Source organism: Mus musculus, chromosome 19 (genome assembly GCF_000001635.26).
Source record: "Mus musculus strain C57BL/6J chromosome 19, GRCm38.p6 C57BL/6J".
Classification (NCBI taxonomy): Eukaryota; Metazoa; Chordata; class Mammalia; order Rodentia; family Muridae; genus Mus; species Mus musculus.
Window position 1 is genome coordinate 4382557 of NC_000085.6, and position 19427 is coordinate 4401983.

Here is a 19427-nt window from a genome sequence, read left to right on the forward strand (position 1 = left end):
TCATATAAATAAAATAAATCTTAAAAAAAGAAAAAGAAAAAAAAAAGTCACCGTTAAAGACATTTAACAAAAATAAAAGGATAGGGTTGGATGTGGGGATTCATGTCTGCCTGGGAGTTCTCAAACTCAGAGTTCAAGTGAAACTGTCTCAAAATTAATGAACTAGTTACATTTTTTTGAGTCAGGGTTTCCTATAACCCAGACTACTCTTTAACTTACTATTTAGCTAAGGATACCCTGAAACTCCCCATGCTCTGGCTTTCATCTCCTAAGTACTGAGATTATAGTAGACCATATGCCCTGTTCCAAAACTTTTGTTTGGAGATTTATATTACTATGAAGACCAAACTGACCTAAGAGATCTAATAGAACTCAGGTCATAAGTGTTTGGGGGTGTTAACCAGCTCTTATATTTTAAAATTCCCCCCCACCCCCATGTTCCCACATATTCAAATGGCCAAGACAGGCCTCAAATCCTATTTTTTGGCCACCACCTCCTCCCAGGTGCTAGGACTCTAATTAGGTGACATTATACCCAGTTATTTTCAGTATATGGTTTGTGACCACATTATTTGGGAAATAGGAATAAAATGCTCAAATCTTATGCCAGATCTAATCAGAAATTCTGAGAATGGGGACCCAACAACCTGACTCAAGTTACTTCCAGGTGGTTCTGGTTTTTAGAAGTTATTTCTTCTAAATAATTCCTTTTATGGAATCCATGTGGCCATTCTAATAATATATTCAGGAAAGCCCCTACTTTATGTCTGTGTTATCTTCTGTCAAACTGGAACTTCCAATGGCTTATAGCAGTTATGAACTAGGGAATCCCATCCACTCTGTGGCTCACAGTTGGCTGTTAAACTGCAGTTACAGTGCATCCAGCACTGTCCTCTGCAGGCAATGCAGGCAAACACCACACACATTACATTTCTTTTTAAATGTTTACTAAAGAAGAATTTAGGCAGGCTGCCAGGAGGCAATGGCAGGTAATCTCTGAGTTCAAGGACAGCCTGGTCTACAGAGTGAGTTTCATGACAGCCAAGCTACACAGAGGAAACCTTGTCTTGAAAAAAAGAAAAAGAAAAAAAGAAAAGTAAAAAAAAAATTTTTTTTTAATTTAGGCAGGCATGGTGGCTCATGCCTATAAACCCAGGACCAAATAAGTTGAGACAGAAAGTCTACCAAGAGTTGCCAACTTGGGCACTATTAAGAGCTCTTATCTTTTTTTTTTTTTTAAAGATTTATTTATTTATTATATGTAAGTACACTGTAGCTGCCTTCAGACACTCCAGAAGAGGGCATCAGATCTCATTACGGATGGTTTTGAGCCACCATGTGGTTGCTGGGATTTGAACTCCAGACCTTTGGAAGAGCAGTCGGGTGCTCTTACCCACTAAGCCATCTCACCAGCCCAAGAGCTCTTATCTTAAAATTTAAAAAAAGAAAGAAAAAAGAAGGCATGTAGGCCTGGTGCTGCTGCATGTCTTTAATCCCAGAACTCCTGAGCTATAGAGCACTGTTGGCAGAACACTCACGTTGAGTGTCTCACAAGCCCCTGTAAATTCAGTCTGGAGGGATTTGATAACTCTGGTCTCATTTGTGGGCTCCTGGACTCACATATACAAGGGACTGTTTTGAAAGAGGGTCTCTTTATGTAGCTTGGCTATCCTGGAACTCTATCTAGACTAAGCTGGCCTCAAACTCAGGAAGCCACCTGTTTCTGTCTGCCTCCCCAATGCTGAGACTAAAGGCATGTGCCACCACACTTGATATGAATATACCAAGCATCAAATGACCATTCATTGTTTTTATATCTGTTATAAATAAAAATAAAGAGGGCTGGAGAAAAGGCTGAGCTGTTAAGAGTTACTGTCACCATTAACAGGACCCAGCTCAGTTCCCAGGATCTTCAAAGTGCTTACAAAGGTCCTAACTCCAATTCTCGGGGGTTTAGTGCCCCCTTCAGGGCACCAGGCACTTACATGCATGCAGGCCAAACTCTCATATGCATAAAAGAAAAATAAAAACTTAAAAAAAAAACCTAATAAATAAAAAGTAGTTTATGCTATATAAACTTAACAGGAAGATCTGACACCTGCCAACCCCCTAAAAAAGCTTTCATAGGGCTAGAGATGGCTTGCTTAAGTAGCTAAGTGTGAAGAGAGCAAATGAAGCCCATGTCAAGGATCCAATGCCTCAGACCCATGGGAATGGCCAAGCTCCTCATGACTCCCCAGTAAGGCTCAGAGGATGGTAAAGGCTTCCTTTGGCTAAGTGCAAATGTTGGTACAAACTAAAAAATAAAGCTCCCTCCTCCCAATGTTTACAGTCTGAGACTCCTCACCTGTGTACATCTCCTACCAACACAAGCGAACTTACCCTGTTCTGTACATAATAAAGCTCAGGTTCTGGCTTGTCACATACGTACCGCCACTCCATCCTAGGCCACCTGACTTCGACTTTTTCTGTGTCTGTCCTTTATTTTCTAGTAGTCCCAGTCAGGGTTCCAGGACCCAAGGCTATTGGATATTGATATTGGTGGACAAAAGTGTTTGCTTCTCAAAAAGTTCAACACTTAAGTTTAGTTTCTAGTGCTCATGCCAAGTAGTTCACAAGTACCAGGGGCTTCTGAAAGCACATGCTCCCATGTACACATATACAAATAAACAATGCTAGAATTAATCTTAAAAATAAAGCTGGGGGGGACGTCCACTGGAGAGATGGCTCAGCGGTTAAGAACACTGACTGCTCTTCTGAAGGTCCTGAGTTCAGATTCCAGCAACCACACGGTGGCTCACAACCATCCATAAAGAGATCTGACGCCCTCTTCTGGAGTGTCTGAGGACAGCTACAGTATACTTACATTTAATGAATAAATAAATCTTTTTTTTAAAAAAAGAATTTCTTAAAAAAAAAAAAAAAAAAAAGCTGGACAATGGCGGTGAACGCCTTTCACCCAGGCAAAGTAGGTAGACAAGTTACACAGAGAAACCCTGTCTCAGAAAAACAAAAAATTTAAAAAATAAAATGAAATAAAATAAAATATTTACCAAGCATAGTATATATCTTTAATTCTTTAAACACCTTTAAGCACTGGGAAGGCAGAGGAGGCGGATCTATCTCTGTAAACTCAAGGCCAACCTAGTCAATACAGTAAGTTCTAGGTCAGCCAGAGTTATAAACGAAGCCATGTCTGGAAAAAGGTTTTTAAAATTAAAAATAACATAATAGTACAATAAAATGCTTTCTGGAGGAGAAGCTGAGTAAGCATAAAGGACAATCCCTTAGCAGTCCATACACAAACTCAAACAGTTTTTGTAGAGATAGGAGAATATCTGCACGTAAGACAAGTGTTTATGGGGCTGGAGAGATGGCTCAGTGGTTAAGAGTGCTGACTGCTCTTCAAGAGTCCTGAGTTCAATTCTCAGCAACCACATGGAGACTCACAACCACCTGTAATGGGATCTGATGCCCTCTTCTGGTGTGTCTGAGGACAGCTACAGTATATTTATATACATAAAAAATAAATCTTTAAAAATAAATAATAGTACTATAAAATGCTTTCCGGAGGAAAAGTTAAGCATAAAGGATAATCCCTTAGTAGTCCATATACAAATTTGAATAATCTTTGTAAAAATAGGAGAACATCTGCACCTAAGAGAAGTGTTTACAGGGGCTGGAGAGATGGCTCAGAGGTTAAGAGCACTGGCTACTCTTCCAGGGGTCCTGAATTCAATTCCCAGCAACCACATGGTGGCTCATAACCATCTAAAAATGAGATCTAGTGCCCTTTTCTGGCCTGCAAGCATATATGTGATACAGAATGCTGTACACATAATAAATAAATAAATAAATCTTTAAAAAACATTAAAAAAAAAAGGAGAAGTGTTTGCAGTTTAAATTACTGTGAGGCAGACGTTGTTTTCTTCTTTAAAATTAAAAGGAAAGATCTTGCTAGACTAGCATTCAGCTCTGCAAAACCAAAAGACTGCCAAATTAATAATGTCTTCAGGATGTCTTGTACTTTAATCATTCCTGTTGCTATCCAAAGATACCATTTTCCAGTATCAAAGAGCCAGGGGACCCAAACTAATTATGACAGTAAACTGGAGCACTTTACCACAGAAAAGATTAAATTGTTACATTCTAGTTTGTTCAGTTAACCAGCCAGTAACATAAGAGTTTCAATACTAAGTGGTATCATGCTATGTATATGCCATGAAAAAAGAATCATGTTTGGCTGCAAGAATATACTACCATACTACACAGACAAAACTGAACTTTCTATCTTGTACTGTTAAATATCAAGGGCACAGGAAAAATGAGGATTCAAGGGGTTTTCTTTAACAAACAATTACTGCAGACTGACGTATTGAAGACTGGGGTGGGCAGTGGTGGTATACACCTTTAATCTCAGCATTTGGAAGGCAGAGGCAGACAGATCTCTGAGTTTGGGGGGTGGGGGGGATCTACAAAGTGAGTTCAAAGGCCAGTCAAGACTACATAGGGCTAGAAAGCCCATCTACAATATATAGAGAGAGACAGAGATGGGGGGGGGGGGGGGACACTAAAACAGGAACCAGAAAACAATATTACATAGAGGTGGAAAAACCTAAGCAGGTAATTTAATTTGGTTTGGCCAGAATACACCCAGGATAAGAGTAAAATAAAAACAATATTGTGATAATTGGGGCATAAACACTAGGATAATAAGTTTGCCCTACAATGTTAAAAAGCTTTAAAAACTTACACTATTTCCACACCTTTGTTTTGTGGTGCTGGGGCCTGAGCCCAGAGCTAAGAAGATATGGAATACTGCATTACAACTCTAATACTTAATTAGTTTCACTTCACTCTTCAACAGATGAAAAAAAAATAAAGTCCACCAAGGTTAATTAGGGGTGGGGTTGTAGCTCAGTTAAAGGAGTGCTTGCTTAGCATACATGAGTCCCTGTGTTTGATTACCACATAAACCAAGCATTTACAAGTGGTGATACACACCTGTAATACTAGTCTCAGGAGGTCAAGGAAGAGGATCTCAAGGTCTGGGATGCAGACATAAATTCAATCCTCCAAACCCACAGATAAGTAACAAGATCAGAGTTTGGATCCCACCACCCACATAAAACTGGGTGTGCACACTAGACATGATTTCAGTGCTCCGGAAGCAGAGATGGAATCTCCAGGGCAAGTGGCTATCTAGAGTAGCAATTAGGAAGAGAACTGACTCAGTAAGAAAAGACAAAAGATACCAATACCTGGTATCTCCAGACCCGTATCATATGCACACGTCCAACTCCACACCCATGTATCCCAACATTTCAACAAGCCTCTTCAAATAACAAAAAGCTAGAGGTCAAAGTGGTAGCAGAGAAGATACCTATAGTCCCACTGTTGGGAAAGAAGAAACAGTCTTGGGATTTGCTGGCTAGTCAGACTAGACTAATTGTTGGACTCCAGGTCCATTAAGATGGTAGCCAAAGCTGACAATCTGAAGTTGTAATCTTCAAAACCCATGCAGTAGAAGGAAAGAACAAACTTTCCCAAGTTGTCTGATGGCCTTCATATCCGCAACATGGAACAAATGAGCACACAATAAATAAAATGCAATGAAAAAAAAGTGTGCTCCTGGGGCTGGGGGCAAAAAAAAAAAAAAAAAAAGTGTGCTCCTCTGCTCAACCCCCAAATGTGTTGTTCTTTAATAAATGTCCTTTATCTTAATGAACATACTATACTATAAGCCACACAGGCGGAAAACTTGGGAATCACATCTACATCTCCTTTAATGTCTCAAAACATCTAATGAAAAGTCTATGATGCTTTCTTTTTTTTTGTTTTTTTTTTTTTTTTGAAAGAGACCGAGACCTTTTATTTATTTATTTATTATATGTAAGTACACTGTAGCTGTCTTCAGACACTCCAGAAGAGGGCGTTAGATCTCATTACAGATGGTTGTGAGCCACCATGTGGTTGCTGGGATTTGAACTCCGGACCTTTGGAAGAGCAGTCGGGTGCTCTTACCCACTGAGCCATCTCACCAGCCCCTCTATGATGCTTTCTATAAGTATTTTTCAAATTATTCCCTCTAATTTTCCTATCAGCTCTCAACAACCCAATACCAACATACTACTTGAACCACCATGGTGTCCTAACTGGTCAAAAATCCATTCCTGCACTCTCCCTGGGATTATCTATATATTACAATTCCAATCTTTTCTGCAATTTGGTCACAGATACTATAATCTAAACATAAGACCACTCTGTTGAATCTTCAGAGTCTTCAGTCTGCAGTTTCCTCCCACTGTAATGCTTTATTTGACCACCTCTACTACTCTGACAATAGTCTAACTCCTTTAATTACAGCTCTATAATTATACTGACCTTTTTAGCTTTTTTGTTGTTGTTTTGGCTTTTCAAGACAAGAGTTTTTTTTTATCTTGTACCTTGGCTGTCCTGGAAATGGCTCTGTATATTAGGCTGGCCTCGACAAAGATCCACCTGAATGTTGGAATTAAAAGGTGTAAGCCAAAATTGCCCAGCCTTTTTAATTGCCTCATTAGTCTCTCAAAAATGTCAAATCCTTTCCAGCTTTGGCTCCATTTTGCCTCTTTCTCACCTTATCCTTCAGGTCTCAGTTTTGAACACTTTTATCAAGTGTTATCTGATACCTCAACCCCATTACTAAGTGTGGCCTAGACTAGATTAGGTCACTGTTACACTGATTCCATGCTGCACTTCTTTGTAGCCCTTTGCATGACCATAATTTACATGACTATTACAAGCATTTGTTTAATGTTTGACTCATCGAAGTAGAGATTCCATGGCAAACAGGTCTATTATGCACATTTTTCTAAAAGCCTTGCTTACAACATGATACATAGTTAAATGTTACTGATATTTTCTTATTCCTATTTAAAACTTTGCATTAACCAACCCCACAAGAGTAGCTTCAGGTCTCAGAATAAAATGCCATCTTCTTAAAAAACTTTTCACTGACTAATCAATATAACAAAAGTGATCCTGACTCTACAAGTATTTTATGACCCTCAAATTTCCTTACTCAGTACCAACATTACAATATTTGAAAATTTTTAAGTGTCTGGCTCGGCATAAGCACTCAACAAACATTTAAAGTGAACTAATCCTCTGAGTGAGAAAGATAATTTGGTAAATACCTCAAATTAATTTATCATATAAAACATATAAAATATTTTTATAATATATAAACAAAAAACATAAGTGTTCAACCAACAAAGTTGGATAGTTCGGTGGAGCTTATAGCATACTCTAGGGAAAAAAAAATGTCAACTTTGAATCCTACCTCTGTCCCATCTTGACTGGGTAACTCAGAACACATTACTTAAGGCACTAAGTGTATTTCCAAATCTGTAAAATGGGAATCAAAGCATCCACCTATGCCAGGCAGTGTTAGTACATACCTTTAATACTAGAACTTGGGAGAAGGGAAACAGAGTTTGAGGCCAGCCTGGTCTAGAGAGTTAGTCTCAGAACAGCTGGGGCAAAAACATCCACTTTAAAGGCTGCTAAAAAATAAATTAGCAAGTAGTTTTGCATTACTTAAAAACAGAGATATACTCTGAGATATGAACCCTTAGGTAGGTAATTTTACTATCCTGCAAATATCATAGAGCTCATTTATATAAATCTATAGGCATAACCTACTCTATGACTAACTCATGAGATACACAATGCACAATCTGTCCTCAATGTTATTTTATGACACATCACTGCAATCAATAACTGTATTGTATGGGAATAAAAACAAAGATGTCTGCACATGGTCAACATAAGACACATTCTGTTTTCAAGTAGTAGTGAACCATGGCTGGTTGAATTAGAAACTCAAAGGGCCAATTACACATTCAATTAATATGTGCTATGGTCCAGTAACAGTATGCTTTTTTTCCCCTATCACAGTGTGATACTTTCTATATCTATACAATTTTTTAAAATTATAAACTCCCATTGTTTAAAAAGATTTATTTATTTTATTTATGTGAGTACACTGTAGCTGTCTTCAGACATACCAGAAGAGGGCATCAGATCCCATTACAGGTGGTTGTGAGCCACCATGAGGTTGCTGGGAATTGAACTCAACATCTCTGGAAAAGCAGTCAGCACTCTTAACCACTGAGCCATCTCTCCAGCCCTATCTGTAACTCTTTAAGAACAAAAAAAAAGAGAGAGAGAGAGAGAAAGAAAGAAAGACAGACAGACAGACAAGGTTTCTTAGTGTTGCCCAGGTTAAGAAAGAAAGACAGCAAGGTTTATTAGTGTTGCCCAGGTTATCTTTGAGGCTGTGGGTGGTGAGGGTGGTGGGAGAGTATCTAGCACAAGCAGGCAAGAGTCCATGGAGATCTAAAGAGGGCATCAGAACCCCTCGAACCAGAGTTATAAGCAGTTAGTTAGGAGGGTGGGGTGGCTTCATATGAGTCTTAAATCTCACTTAAAGCCAGGCAGTGGTGGTGGCACACACCTTTAATCCCAGCATTTGGGAGGCAGAGGCAGGTGGATTTCTGAGACCAGCCTGGTCTACAGAGTGAGTTCCAGGACAGCCAGGGTTATACATAGGAACCCTGTCTCAAAATAACCAAAAATTTTTTTTCACTTAAAAATATAGTATCTTACTAAACCAAGGTATGGTGCCTACAGTCCCAGCATTCAAGATGGATGGAGGGAGACAGGATCACTGCAAGCTTTAGGCCAGCCTTGTTTATCTACACGGGAACCCCCCCCCCTTTTTTTTAAAAGGACAAATGTTAAATATACATACATACACACATATGTAATATATACACTATATATATTACATCTATACACACACATATATATGTAACTTTAAAAGACTATGTTATGGGACCTGGAGAGAGATGGCCCAGTTGGTAAAGTATTTGTCCTATAACCATGAGGATCTCAGGTTGATCCCCAGCACCCTGGTAAAAAGCTGAACACTGTGAATGTCTATAATCCTAGCACTTAGGTGGAGGTAGCAGCATCATTAAGTTCAAAGTCATCCTCAGCTATATACAAAAATACAAAAGGCCAACCTGGGTTATGAGTTCCTATCTCAAAACAACAACAACAACAACCACCACCACCACCCTGGAAGGCTGGAAAGATGCTCTAATGTTAAAGTTGAATAGCTAAATGTGGTCATGAACAACTATAATCCCAAGCTTTGAGGAAGTACAAAGAGGCAGATTCTGGGACTTGGTCCCAGGGGTCAGTGAAAACCTCTTTTAAAAACATTTTTAAAATACAGTGAGAGCAGTAGAAGAGGGCACTTAAATGTTAATCTATGGCCTGCATAAACACTCCAGGTGAACACAAATATAAGCACACAGAAAACAGAGAAGTTGATGTGATCAAGGAAGATAACCATAGTTGTCTTCTGGACCCCACATGCAAGCATATACATATATACAAGCATATACATATATACAAGCATATACATATATACAAGCACATATATGCACACATACAAAAACGTTCTTTATGGAAGGCATTTATAATTAACACAACACACACACATATTTGTTTGTTTTGTTTCTTGAGACAGGATTTCCTGGCTGTCCTAGAACGTGATTTATAAACCAGGCTGGCCTGGAACTCAGAGACTACTAGCCTGCCTCTCGCTCCCAAGTGTTGGGATAAAGGTGTGTGCCAGCCCCAGCCTGGCCGAGATAAAAACTTTGACACTGACTTAGAAAAGAAGAGGCATCAGTCACTCTAAGCCTCAAAATTATTATTCAAAATGCTAAGAAAGATTTTTCTAAAACATACATATATTATTTGACACAACTGTGCAACAGCTTATTAACTAAGAAGAAATATACTAGAAAAGGTGGTCAGGTAGAAATCACCCTAACACATTTTTTTTTTTTTTTTTTAAATCTTATCAGAACAAGTCACAAAAATTCTAGATATCCTTATGACAAGACTTTGCTAAAAATGTAAGTTTTGTTTGCTTAAAAAGCTACTCCTTTTAAATATTAGACTCTAAGACCTTCCAGGTATCCATTAAATAGTTCAACAATTCTATAAACTTGAAAAATTAATTTCAGAGGTTAGAGAGATGGCTCAGCAGTTAAGAATACTTTTTGTTCTTGAAGGAGACCCAGGATTAGTACCCTGCACCCACACAGTGGCTCAAAAAATCTAACTCCAACTCCAGGGGGAGTCAATGCCCTTTTCTAGCCTCTGTGGCATTTTGAGTGCATATGGTACACATTCATAGATGTAGGTAGATACTCGTATACATTAAATAAGAAATAAATCTTTAAACAATAATAAATTCCATTCATCAATAGCTAAGTTTCTATAGCATTCTCTTTCCTGTTCCCAAAGAAATTCAAAAAATATCAAGACCCAAGCAATGTGGCACACAACTTTAATGCCAGCTCTGGGAAAATAGAGGAAGGGAATCTCTGAGTTAGAAGCCAGCCTGGTCTACCAAGCAAGACCCTGTCCCTGTCTAAAATAAATAAGTATATAAATATACAGGTTCTTTCTAAGTATTTAATTTACCTTCATTAGAAAATATTTGGCTGGGCATGTTGGCACACAGCTGTCTCGGTGCTTGGGAGACAGAAGCAGGTAGATTTCCCAGTTGATGCTAACCTGGTCTAAGAACTTGGAGATCTAGATTGGGAGATGGCTAAGTGGTTAAGAGCACTGATTGATCTTCCAGAGTTCCTGAGTTCAATTCCCAGCAACCATATTCTGTAATGGAATTGGATGCCCTCTTCTGGTGTGTCTGAAGACAGCAACAGTGTATTCACATCCAATAAATAAATAAATAAATAAATAAATAACTGGGAGATCTGCCTATCTCAGCCCCGCAAATGCTAGATTAAAGGTGTACAGCACCACTGTCCTGAGATAAAATCTTATAAGCTAATATGAATTTAGAAATATAAAACAAGTCCCTAAAATAAGGTTAACAGAACACATGCATGTTAGATATACTTGCCAATTCATATTAATCTTTTTTTTTGAATTACATATCTTGTTTTATGTGAGTTTTACCTGCATGTATGTTTGGGCACCATGTATGTGTTTGGTACCCGGGAGGTCAGAAGAAGATATTAGAGTCTCTAGAATTAGAGTTACAGAGAGCTGTGAGCCTCCATGTGATACTGGGAATTGAACCAAGTCCTGTGGAAGAGCAGCAAGTACTCTTAACCACTGAGCCATCTCTCCAATCTTCTACTTCAGATCTCTTTAACAAGCACATTAACAAAAGAAAAAGCCAAGAGGAATCGAGTAAAGTAGTTCACACCTGTAATTCTAGCATTCATGAGTTTGAGACAGAGAGACTGCCACAAATTCCAGGCCACTCAAGGCTACAAGTGGGAGAACCTATCTCAAAAAAGCAAATAAAAAAAATCTATAGCCTTTTCTCTAAGAGTGAAGATCATCAGATCATCAGAAAATGAATTCAAGAACTATGTTTCTCACTAAAAGAAATGAAACCACATAAAATCTTAAGCAATATTCTAGATCTAGAATTCACATACTACATACAATTCTGTGTCTCTCCTATCCTACTTTACAAATACAAATTTGAATATTCAAAATGAATATGTAGTAAATAATACTAATAAAGGTCTGACTAAGGAGAAAACAAAACAAAACAAAACAAACAAACCATTAAACACCAATAGAGCAACCTTGAAAGAATAACAGAACTAAAAGTATTCAAACCCATGTATGAGCTAATGTTTAAACTATAAAGTTTTCTTTCAGTAGCATGTCTCATAAATTCCTTCCAAAATATTAAAGACAAAGACCTTTATTAGCATATAGTACTGTCCTCAAATCAGTCATAGCAATGTTCCAAACTTACCAAAATGTTAACTATCCTTCCTTGGTTTGTTCTTAAAATTTACATTTTAATATAACTTAATTAGATTTACTACAATGCCACTATTGCAAAGTTAGGAATCTTTGTCTCATTACAATCCACAAAATCCTTTGATTTTCAGAACTGCAATGATTTCTCTAAAACTTAAGACTTTAACTCCACTGCCAAACACTATAAATTAAGGTTCTAACTACCTGACCAAAAAAAAAAAAAAAAAAACACCCCAAAAAACAAAACCAAAAAAAAAACCAAGTGAGATATCAATATATTTTCACCCCTCCTCTGGTACACAGAAAAGCCATCTAAAATAATTTTTTCCAAAAGGAGGGAATTGAAAATACTAACCAATCTCTGGCTGTACCGAATCCTTTCTTCTTCAGGTTCCATCTCTCACTCTTCTGATGGAAGTACAGTAAAGAAACCACTCCAGGGATGCCTTCCTCTTCCTAAGGATCCAAATTTACAAAGGAAATGAAGAGAAATAAGAACTCATTATGGAACTTATACCTCCCCTTCTCATTAAGTTAAAGACTCTGAGAATCCTTTATCCTCTTGGGCAAATGGTGCCATGTCTTGTCAATATTAATCACATCACAACTATAAAATAAGACCTAAGCAAAAGGAGACTTTGGTTTCAGTTCCTTAGGACCAGCCACATCATTTGTTTCTGCTCATGGGATTGCAACTAGCAAAATTCTTCCTGCTAACATTAGCAATAGATAGATAAAGAGATAGATAGATAGAGGGGACTGGAGACATGGCTCAGTGCTTAACAGCACTGCTGCTTTTCAAGAGGATCCGAGTTCAATTCTCAACAACCACATGGCAGGTCACTGTCTGATTCCAGTTCTAAGGGACCCTTACACAGATATAATGCAGGTGAAAAGGCTCAGGACTTTTACTTCTCTTCTTCTGTATGTTTGCTGGTGTGTGTGTGTGTTTAAGTTTTGTTGTTTTGAGACAGGATCTCTCTACATAGCCCTGGTGGTCTTGGAACTACAACATAGACCAACCAGGCTTGCCTCCAACTTACAAGAGACCCGACTGCCTCTGCTTGCCCAGTGCTGGCAAAGGTGTGCAGCACCAAACCCAGGAAGGACTTTTATTTCTAAAGTGCTGAATGGCCAGGTGAAGGTGAAGTACACACAAAACTAAGCCAGACCCTAAACCAGTGAGTTCTCAAACAGGTAATAACAAATTATAAGCAAAACGGGGAGGTTACTTTCATTAAAAAAAAAAAAAAAGAGGGCAAGAAAAATTTGGTTTTACAGAAAGACTTCAAACCAATGTCCCATATCCTTCTAGTAAGGAACTGCCTTCCCCAAACTACCATCCACCTCAAGGTGGACAACTACAGAACAAATTTGAGAGTTGCAAACGGAGGCAAAAATACCATCTAATCTAGATGAGTAAATAATAAATGAAACGTCTCGATATATGGATACGGGTGAAACATCCATTAAATAAAGGCCGGTTGGCACGTCAATCAATCCACAACACCAAGCAAGGGTTTTCGTTTTTCTAAATATCTTTCTCCAGAATAATGGCTTCTAATTGGATATACAAATGTTTTTTTTCTCTCTTGTAAATATAATACGGCCACGTTAACAAAATCCTTTCAGAGGACCCGATGACATAGTTTGCGAGAGCAGTTCGTGGCACTGCCCTCCTCGGCCTCGGTCGCGAGGGACACAGTCTGCACCCCAGGGCCGGACAGCAAAGCGGTAAACCTCGACTGCTCCCCTAGGGAAAAGGCGTTCTGTGGCTCACCCCTTGCAAAGAAATAAAAACTTTACATTAAGTCTTTAGATAAGACCGGGAACCAAACTTCCCAGGGCGGGGGAGGGGGGAGGGGAAATCTCACCGAGGATTTTGTTCTTGAGTTCTTGTCCAAGAGAGAAGTAAAATTCCAAACACAGACAAAATAAAATCCCAAACGTCGTCTTCGGTATTTCTGTGTATTAACCCAGTATCCAGAGAAGGGTCAGAGCGACCCGGAAAAGAGGAAACAGTTACTGAATCAAACCTCCTCTTCTGGCTTTTACAGACTCCGCGTCCGAGGCGTCAGGGAAGCAAGACCACTCGGCTACTCCCCCAAGCTGGCGGTCAGCAGCCCCAGCCCGAGACCCGGGTCAACCGGGCCGCGGGAAACACCCTCCTCTCGGTACCCTCAGCCGGCCACAGCCGCTACCGAAGCCCAGGAACCGCGGCCGATCAGCTGAGACCCGCCCGGCCGACGCTCCCCGCGCCGCCCGGCCCCCCGGAACGCGGGCCCCGGCCCCGGGGGGCGGAGAGGGCGGGAGCAGCGAAGCGCCCTGACCGGGGGCCTTCGGCTGCCTTTGCGTCGTCCCCTGAGCCGGGGCTCCGCGCTGCGGGACGATCCCCCGTACACCCCCAGCTACTCCCCAGTAGCAGAGGAGGGACTCCGGGGGATGGGCCCCCTGACGTTGCCCTTCCACGCGAAGAGCCCACTGCCCGGGAGGGAAACAACCGCGACGGGCCCGGGAACTGGAAAGGTGCTCTGCGGCCCGCCGCCGCCGCCGCCGCCGCTGCCGGGGAGGGGTGTTGTTTCCCTCACACAGGAGGATCCGCTGAAGCAGCCGCCGCCATTTTGAACCCGTCAGATTCTCACATACACACAGCTCCTCCGGCCTCACTGCGCAGGCGCCCTCTCTTCACCACCACCCCCTCCCTCCCGTCGCCTCTCCACCCCCACCTCTTTCGAGCCTCCCTGCGCGTCTTACCGCTCTCCGGGACACACGTGAACGCGCACGCGTCACTCCCCCCACCCCACCCCGCCCCCTCTACCACGGACACACCGCCGGAGCGCGCACGCGCCGATTGCGTCGGCCTCGAATCGCCCGCGCCCCGCGACGCCGACGCGGTTCCCCGCCCTCCCCCCCTCGCGTCAGCCCGCACGCCCTCTGGCCGGCCTACCGCCCCCGCTCCCTGCCCGCCTCCTCTCAGGTCGCCGGCTCGACCGGGTGCCTGCGCCTGCGCGCCAGTCGCGAGCCTCCTCCGCGCGCGCTCTCTCTCTCCCCCACACCCGCACACAGACACACACGCACACACAGACGCGCGCGCGCGCGCACACACACACACACACACACACTCGCAACTTCGCCGGTGACCCCGCCCACCGCCGGCCAGCTGCGCCAGCCGCCCTCCCTCCCCCACTACTCTAGGGAGGGTTGTGACCCCCGACCCCCACAAAACACAGCACCCCGCCCCAAGCAGTAGGAAGCATCTCCCCTTCCCCTTCGAGCCACCTCTGCTGGGTGGTCAGACGGGTCACACAAACGTGGGCCAGACGGCCTGGGTCAGGGCAGCCGTTGGCCGCTTCAACGCGGGGTCCCCCGGGGTCATGCCATGGGAGCGGGCCAGAGCCGGGTGCTGTGCTCGGGTCTTGTCAGACCCAGGGAGTGCACGGAAAGAAGCGCCCTCCCGCCGGGCGCCCTCCCTCACGCGCCGGCCGGCCGAGGCCCACCTGCTCGCCATCCCGGAGTAGGCCCCTGCGCCCCCCGCTGCAGGGCCTGGCCGCCCTTAGCACGGGGGGAGCTCCTGTCCGTGCAGCGAACCGGTTTCGCCTCACCCACTCCTCGCCGCTCCGAAGGGGCAGGAACCGGTAGCAGTAGCATGTCTGTCCCGAGCTCTGTTCCCTCAGGGCAGCTCCAGACGCTTGACAAGGGAGTCCACAGGTGCTGTGCGCGACAGTGGGATCCACGACGGCTCAGGGGTGGCAGCAGCTAGCACACCCCACTGCGGGCCGCAGGCTCCCAGGGAGGTGGCCCAGGGAGCCCCTGCTGTTGGCCACGCTCAGGTTTCCGTAGCGCCGGTGCCCTCGGCGGCCCGGGTGGGACGTGACCCCGCCCCCGGCGAGTCGGGGCACCCCCCACGGAGAGGGGCGCGGGCCGCCCCTAACCCCAGGGCCGCGGCTTGCGAGGGAGGCCCAGCCGAGAAAATGTCTCCGGTTTGTGTGCGCAGCTTCGCGCGAGGGTCAGCGATGGGGCAGCGGCGGCCCAAGCTGCTCGGCCCTGCCGACGAACCGGCTCCCGCGGCTCGACAGCCGCCCGACGGGCAAGCGGGCTCCGGACGTCGACGGAGCCCAGCCAGAGGTAACAGCAATGCCATGCGAGCAGCCCAACTGCGCTCAGGGCAGTTCCCCAGCCAATCTCGTGCTTTGAGGCCCGTTTAAATTGTAAATCCCACAAAGGACGGTGGCCTGGACGCTACACATCCAAGTGCTTGAGGTTGGCACTTTCCCCTTGCTGACTGGTGTCACATTTTTTTCTCCCTGCCTTGGTTTCCAACTCTTCACCTTGATTCTGAAGAGTCTGGGTTGGAAGAGGAAGACTACCGTGGTAGAGCTATCATAATAACGTTCGTAAACAGCCTTCTAGGTCTTTTAGGAAGACGTTAGTGGCCGACAGTTGGAAAAAATGATACTTTCTTTTGCTATCACAGTTTGAACTGGGGTAAAGAAAGACACTCCTTAAATCCAAAGTATTACTTAATACAGCAAAAAGTTTTGCACACAGGATTTTAACAGACATTCTCTGCTGCTTTTCACATCTTTAGTAGACAAGAGAAAGAGCTTTGTGTTTCTAAACTCGTTTTAAAACTAAACAATGGGAATATAAGATTAAACGTGTGCATATTACTGTGATAGAGGTTCACAGCTCTGCAACTGCCAACAGAAACATCTCACAACAAAAGTGATTGGTTTGTATGGTCTCATTATCTTGCAGCCAGGCACTGAGCAAAGTCACTTTATTCTGATACCAGTTGCTTTTCAGACTTTTTAGAGCATTGCTTCGAAGAGTCACTGTCAGAAACTTTGCCAGATTGAAGGCCTCTTTTGGTGTTCCAGGCTATAGTAAAATATGTTTTAAACTAGTACTCTTACCCGTGTGGTGACTCACACTTGGGAGGCAATCCTAGGACTCCACAGAGGCTGAGGCAGGAAGAGTCCCATAAGTTAAAAGCCAACCTATGTGGATAATGAATTCAGGTCAGCTTGGCCTTACAGAGTGCAACCCTGTCTCAGAAAAAGGCGGTAGTCTTTTATATCCAGTGGCAGGTGTGGCCCCAAAGACATCAGGATTTTTGTAGCTATAAAACAAAAATCTCAACTACACTACAGTAGGGGAACTGACTAAACAATACTGTCTCTACAGGCTGGCTGCCATCTACCAAAGCAGATGGCCCATCGTATTACCCCAAATCATAGTGGCTCTGATGGGTAGGGGCAGATCTGGGAGGACTACTGTTTTGCCTTTAATCATTCCAGAAGTCTAGAACTGGGGCAGTTCCCCAAGAAGGCCACTAGACCTTTGAACTATGGAGCTAAAGAAAGAGGAGATAAGTGGTTTATGAGAAGGAAGAAAAAAAATCCTAGAAGCCTTGATAAAATGGTCCCTATCTGGAATCATCTGGTATCTTAATAAACTGTAAACTCATTTCAGCTTTTTATGCATATGTGTGTCAGTGTCTGTCTGCTTGCCCTCATAGTGCATACAAACCCAAATATGCGAGCCTATGTATGGAGGCAAGGTGTGTATCGGCTAGAGGACAACCTTGGGTAACATTCCTCAGGGACCATCTACCTTTTTCTTCTTTTAGAGACAAAGTCTCCCACTGACCTGGAACTCCCAAGTAGGTAAGCTGGCTGGCCAGGGTACGCTAAGGAAATATCTGTCTATGCCATTCCATCATTAAGATTGCAAGTACAGTATGAGTACCCATCTCTTTTTACATGAATTCTAAGGCTCAAACTCAGGCAAGCACTTTACCAACTGGGCCATTTTATCAGCCCCAGTATCTTTCTTTGTTGGTGGTAGTTTGTTTTTGCTTTTTGACGTAGGATTTCTCTGTGTGGCAGAGCCCTGGATGCCCTGGAACTCTGTAAACCAGGCTGGCCTTGAATTCAGAGATCTGCTATATTAGTCAGGGTTCTCTAGAGTCACAGAACTTATGAAATGTCTCTATATATTAAGGGAATTTATTGGAATGACTTACAGTCTGCTGCCCAACAACGGGCAGGTATGAGTGGGAAGTCCAAGAATTTAGTAGTTGCTCAGTCCCACAAGGCTAGGTGTTTTAGCCAGTCTTCTTATAGGCTGAAATCCTGAAGAAGCAGGTTCCAACAGATCTGCTGGCAGATGTGTGCAAGCAGGTAAAGAAAAATGAACCCTTCCTCTTCCTGTTGTCCTTGTGTAGGCTTCCAGCAGAAGGTGTAGCCACCATTAAAGGTATGCATAACCATGCCTGGACCTAAGCTTTTCTATACATGAAACTTGCTCTGTCCCAGGCTGGCCTTGAACTCAGAGATGTGCTTGCCTGTCTCCTGTACCACCTTACCTGAAACTGAGCTTTTTCATGGCTACTAAGCCTCAATATCTGGCTCAAAAGCATGTGCCATCCCATGTCAAGATCCAAATCAGAAGCCTGTGTCAAGATCTCAGGTGAGCCCTCCATTTCTGGATTGTAGTTCATTCCAGATGTAATCAAGTCGACAACCAGGAACAGCTATCATATCTGTCTACCTCTGCCTCCCCGAGTGCCGAAACTAAAGGCAAGTGCTACCATATCCAGCTTCCATCTTTCTTTCTCTTTGTTTTTTGTTTTGTTTTTCATTTAAGACAAGGTCTCACTTGAGCAGTCCTGGATGGTCAAGAAGTTGCTATGTAGACCAAGGTGGTCTAAAGTCAGACACCTGCCTGTCTCTGTCTCTGACCTTGGTATTACAGGTAGGCATCACCACACAATAAATGCTGGACATAGCACGTACTGCTCTTGCAGAGGATATAAGTTTGGTTCCCAACTCCTGTGTTGGCTAGCCTGTAACAATCTGCAACTATAGCTTCATATGTCTTTTTTTTTAAGATTTATTTATTTATTATATGTAAGTACACTGTAGCTGTCTTCAGACACACCAGAAGAGGGTGTCAGATCTTGTTATGGATGGTTGTGAGCCACCATGTGGTTGCTGGGACTTGAACACTGGACCTTTGGAAGAGCAGTTGGGTACTCTTACCCACTGAGCCATCTCACCAGCCCAGCTTCATATATCTTGACAACCACTTTTGGCTTCTACCAGTAACTGCACTCATATACACATACTGTACCTCACCCAAAGACACAAATGCATCCAGGGAATTTTTAAATCTATTTTTTCAAAGATTTATTTATTTATTTTATGTATACAATACACTGTAGCTGTTCAGATGGTTGTGAGCCTTCATGAAGTTCTTGGGAATTGAACTCTGGCCCTATTCACTCCAGCCCAAAGATTTATTTATTATTATATATAAGTACACTGAATTCAATTCCCAGCAACCACATGGTGGCTTACAACTATCTGTAATGGGATCTGATGCCCTCTTCTGATGTGTCTGAAGACAGTGACAGTGTATTCACATATGTAAAATAAATACATATTTTAAAAAGTTAGATTTTCTTTATTTGTGTATGCCAAAGCATACATATAGAGACCAAAGGACAACCTGTGGAAAAGGATTCTCTTCTTCCCCACCAT

General features: G+C 42.9%; 2 protein-coding genes across 3 annotated transcripts in view; one reads left to right on the forward strand and one right to left on the reverse strand.

Annotated features, from left to right (window-relative positions):
- Kdm2a (lysine (K)-specific demethylase 2A) overlaps window positions 1–16165 on the reverse strand; it is an 82578-nt gene extending 66413 nt beyond the window's left edge. Inside the window, exons 1-2 of one of the 2 annotated variants that reach the window (NM_001001984.2) lie at window positions 13755–14521; window positions 12236–12336 (exon numbers count right to left, since the gene is read on the reverse strand). In NM_001001984.2, coding sequence (NP_001001984.2) covers window positions 12236–12277 — 42 coding nt within the window. In that variant the 5' untranslated portion in view covers window positions 12278–12336; window positions 13755–14521. Of the gene's footprint in view, window positions 1–12235; window positions 12337–13754; window positions 14522–15377 lie in introns of those variants that run through there. The other variant, XM_006531722.4, reaches the window with a different exon arrangement.
- Window positions 13328–16085, forward strand: 9430078G10Rik (RIKEN cDNA 9430078G10 gene). The gene is made up of 3 exons (XM_030251152.1): window positions 13328–13337; window positions 13774–14894; window positions 15555–16085. The coding sequence occupies exons 1-3, from the start codon at window positions 13328–13330 to the stop codon at window positions 16083–16085; spliced, it is 1662 nt and encodes a 553-aa protein (XP_030107012.1).
- Window positions 16166–19427: the final 3262 nt, after the last annotated feature.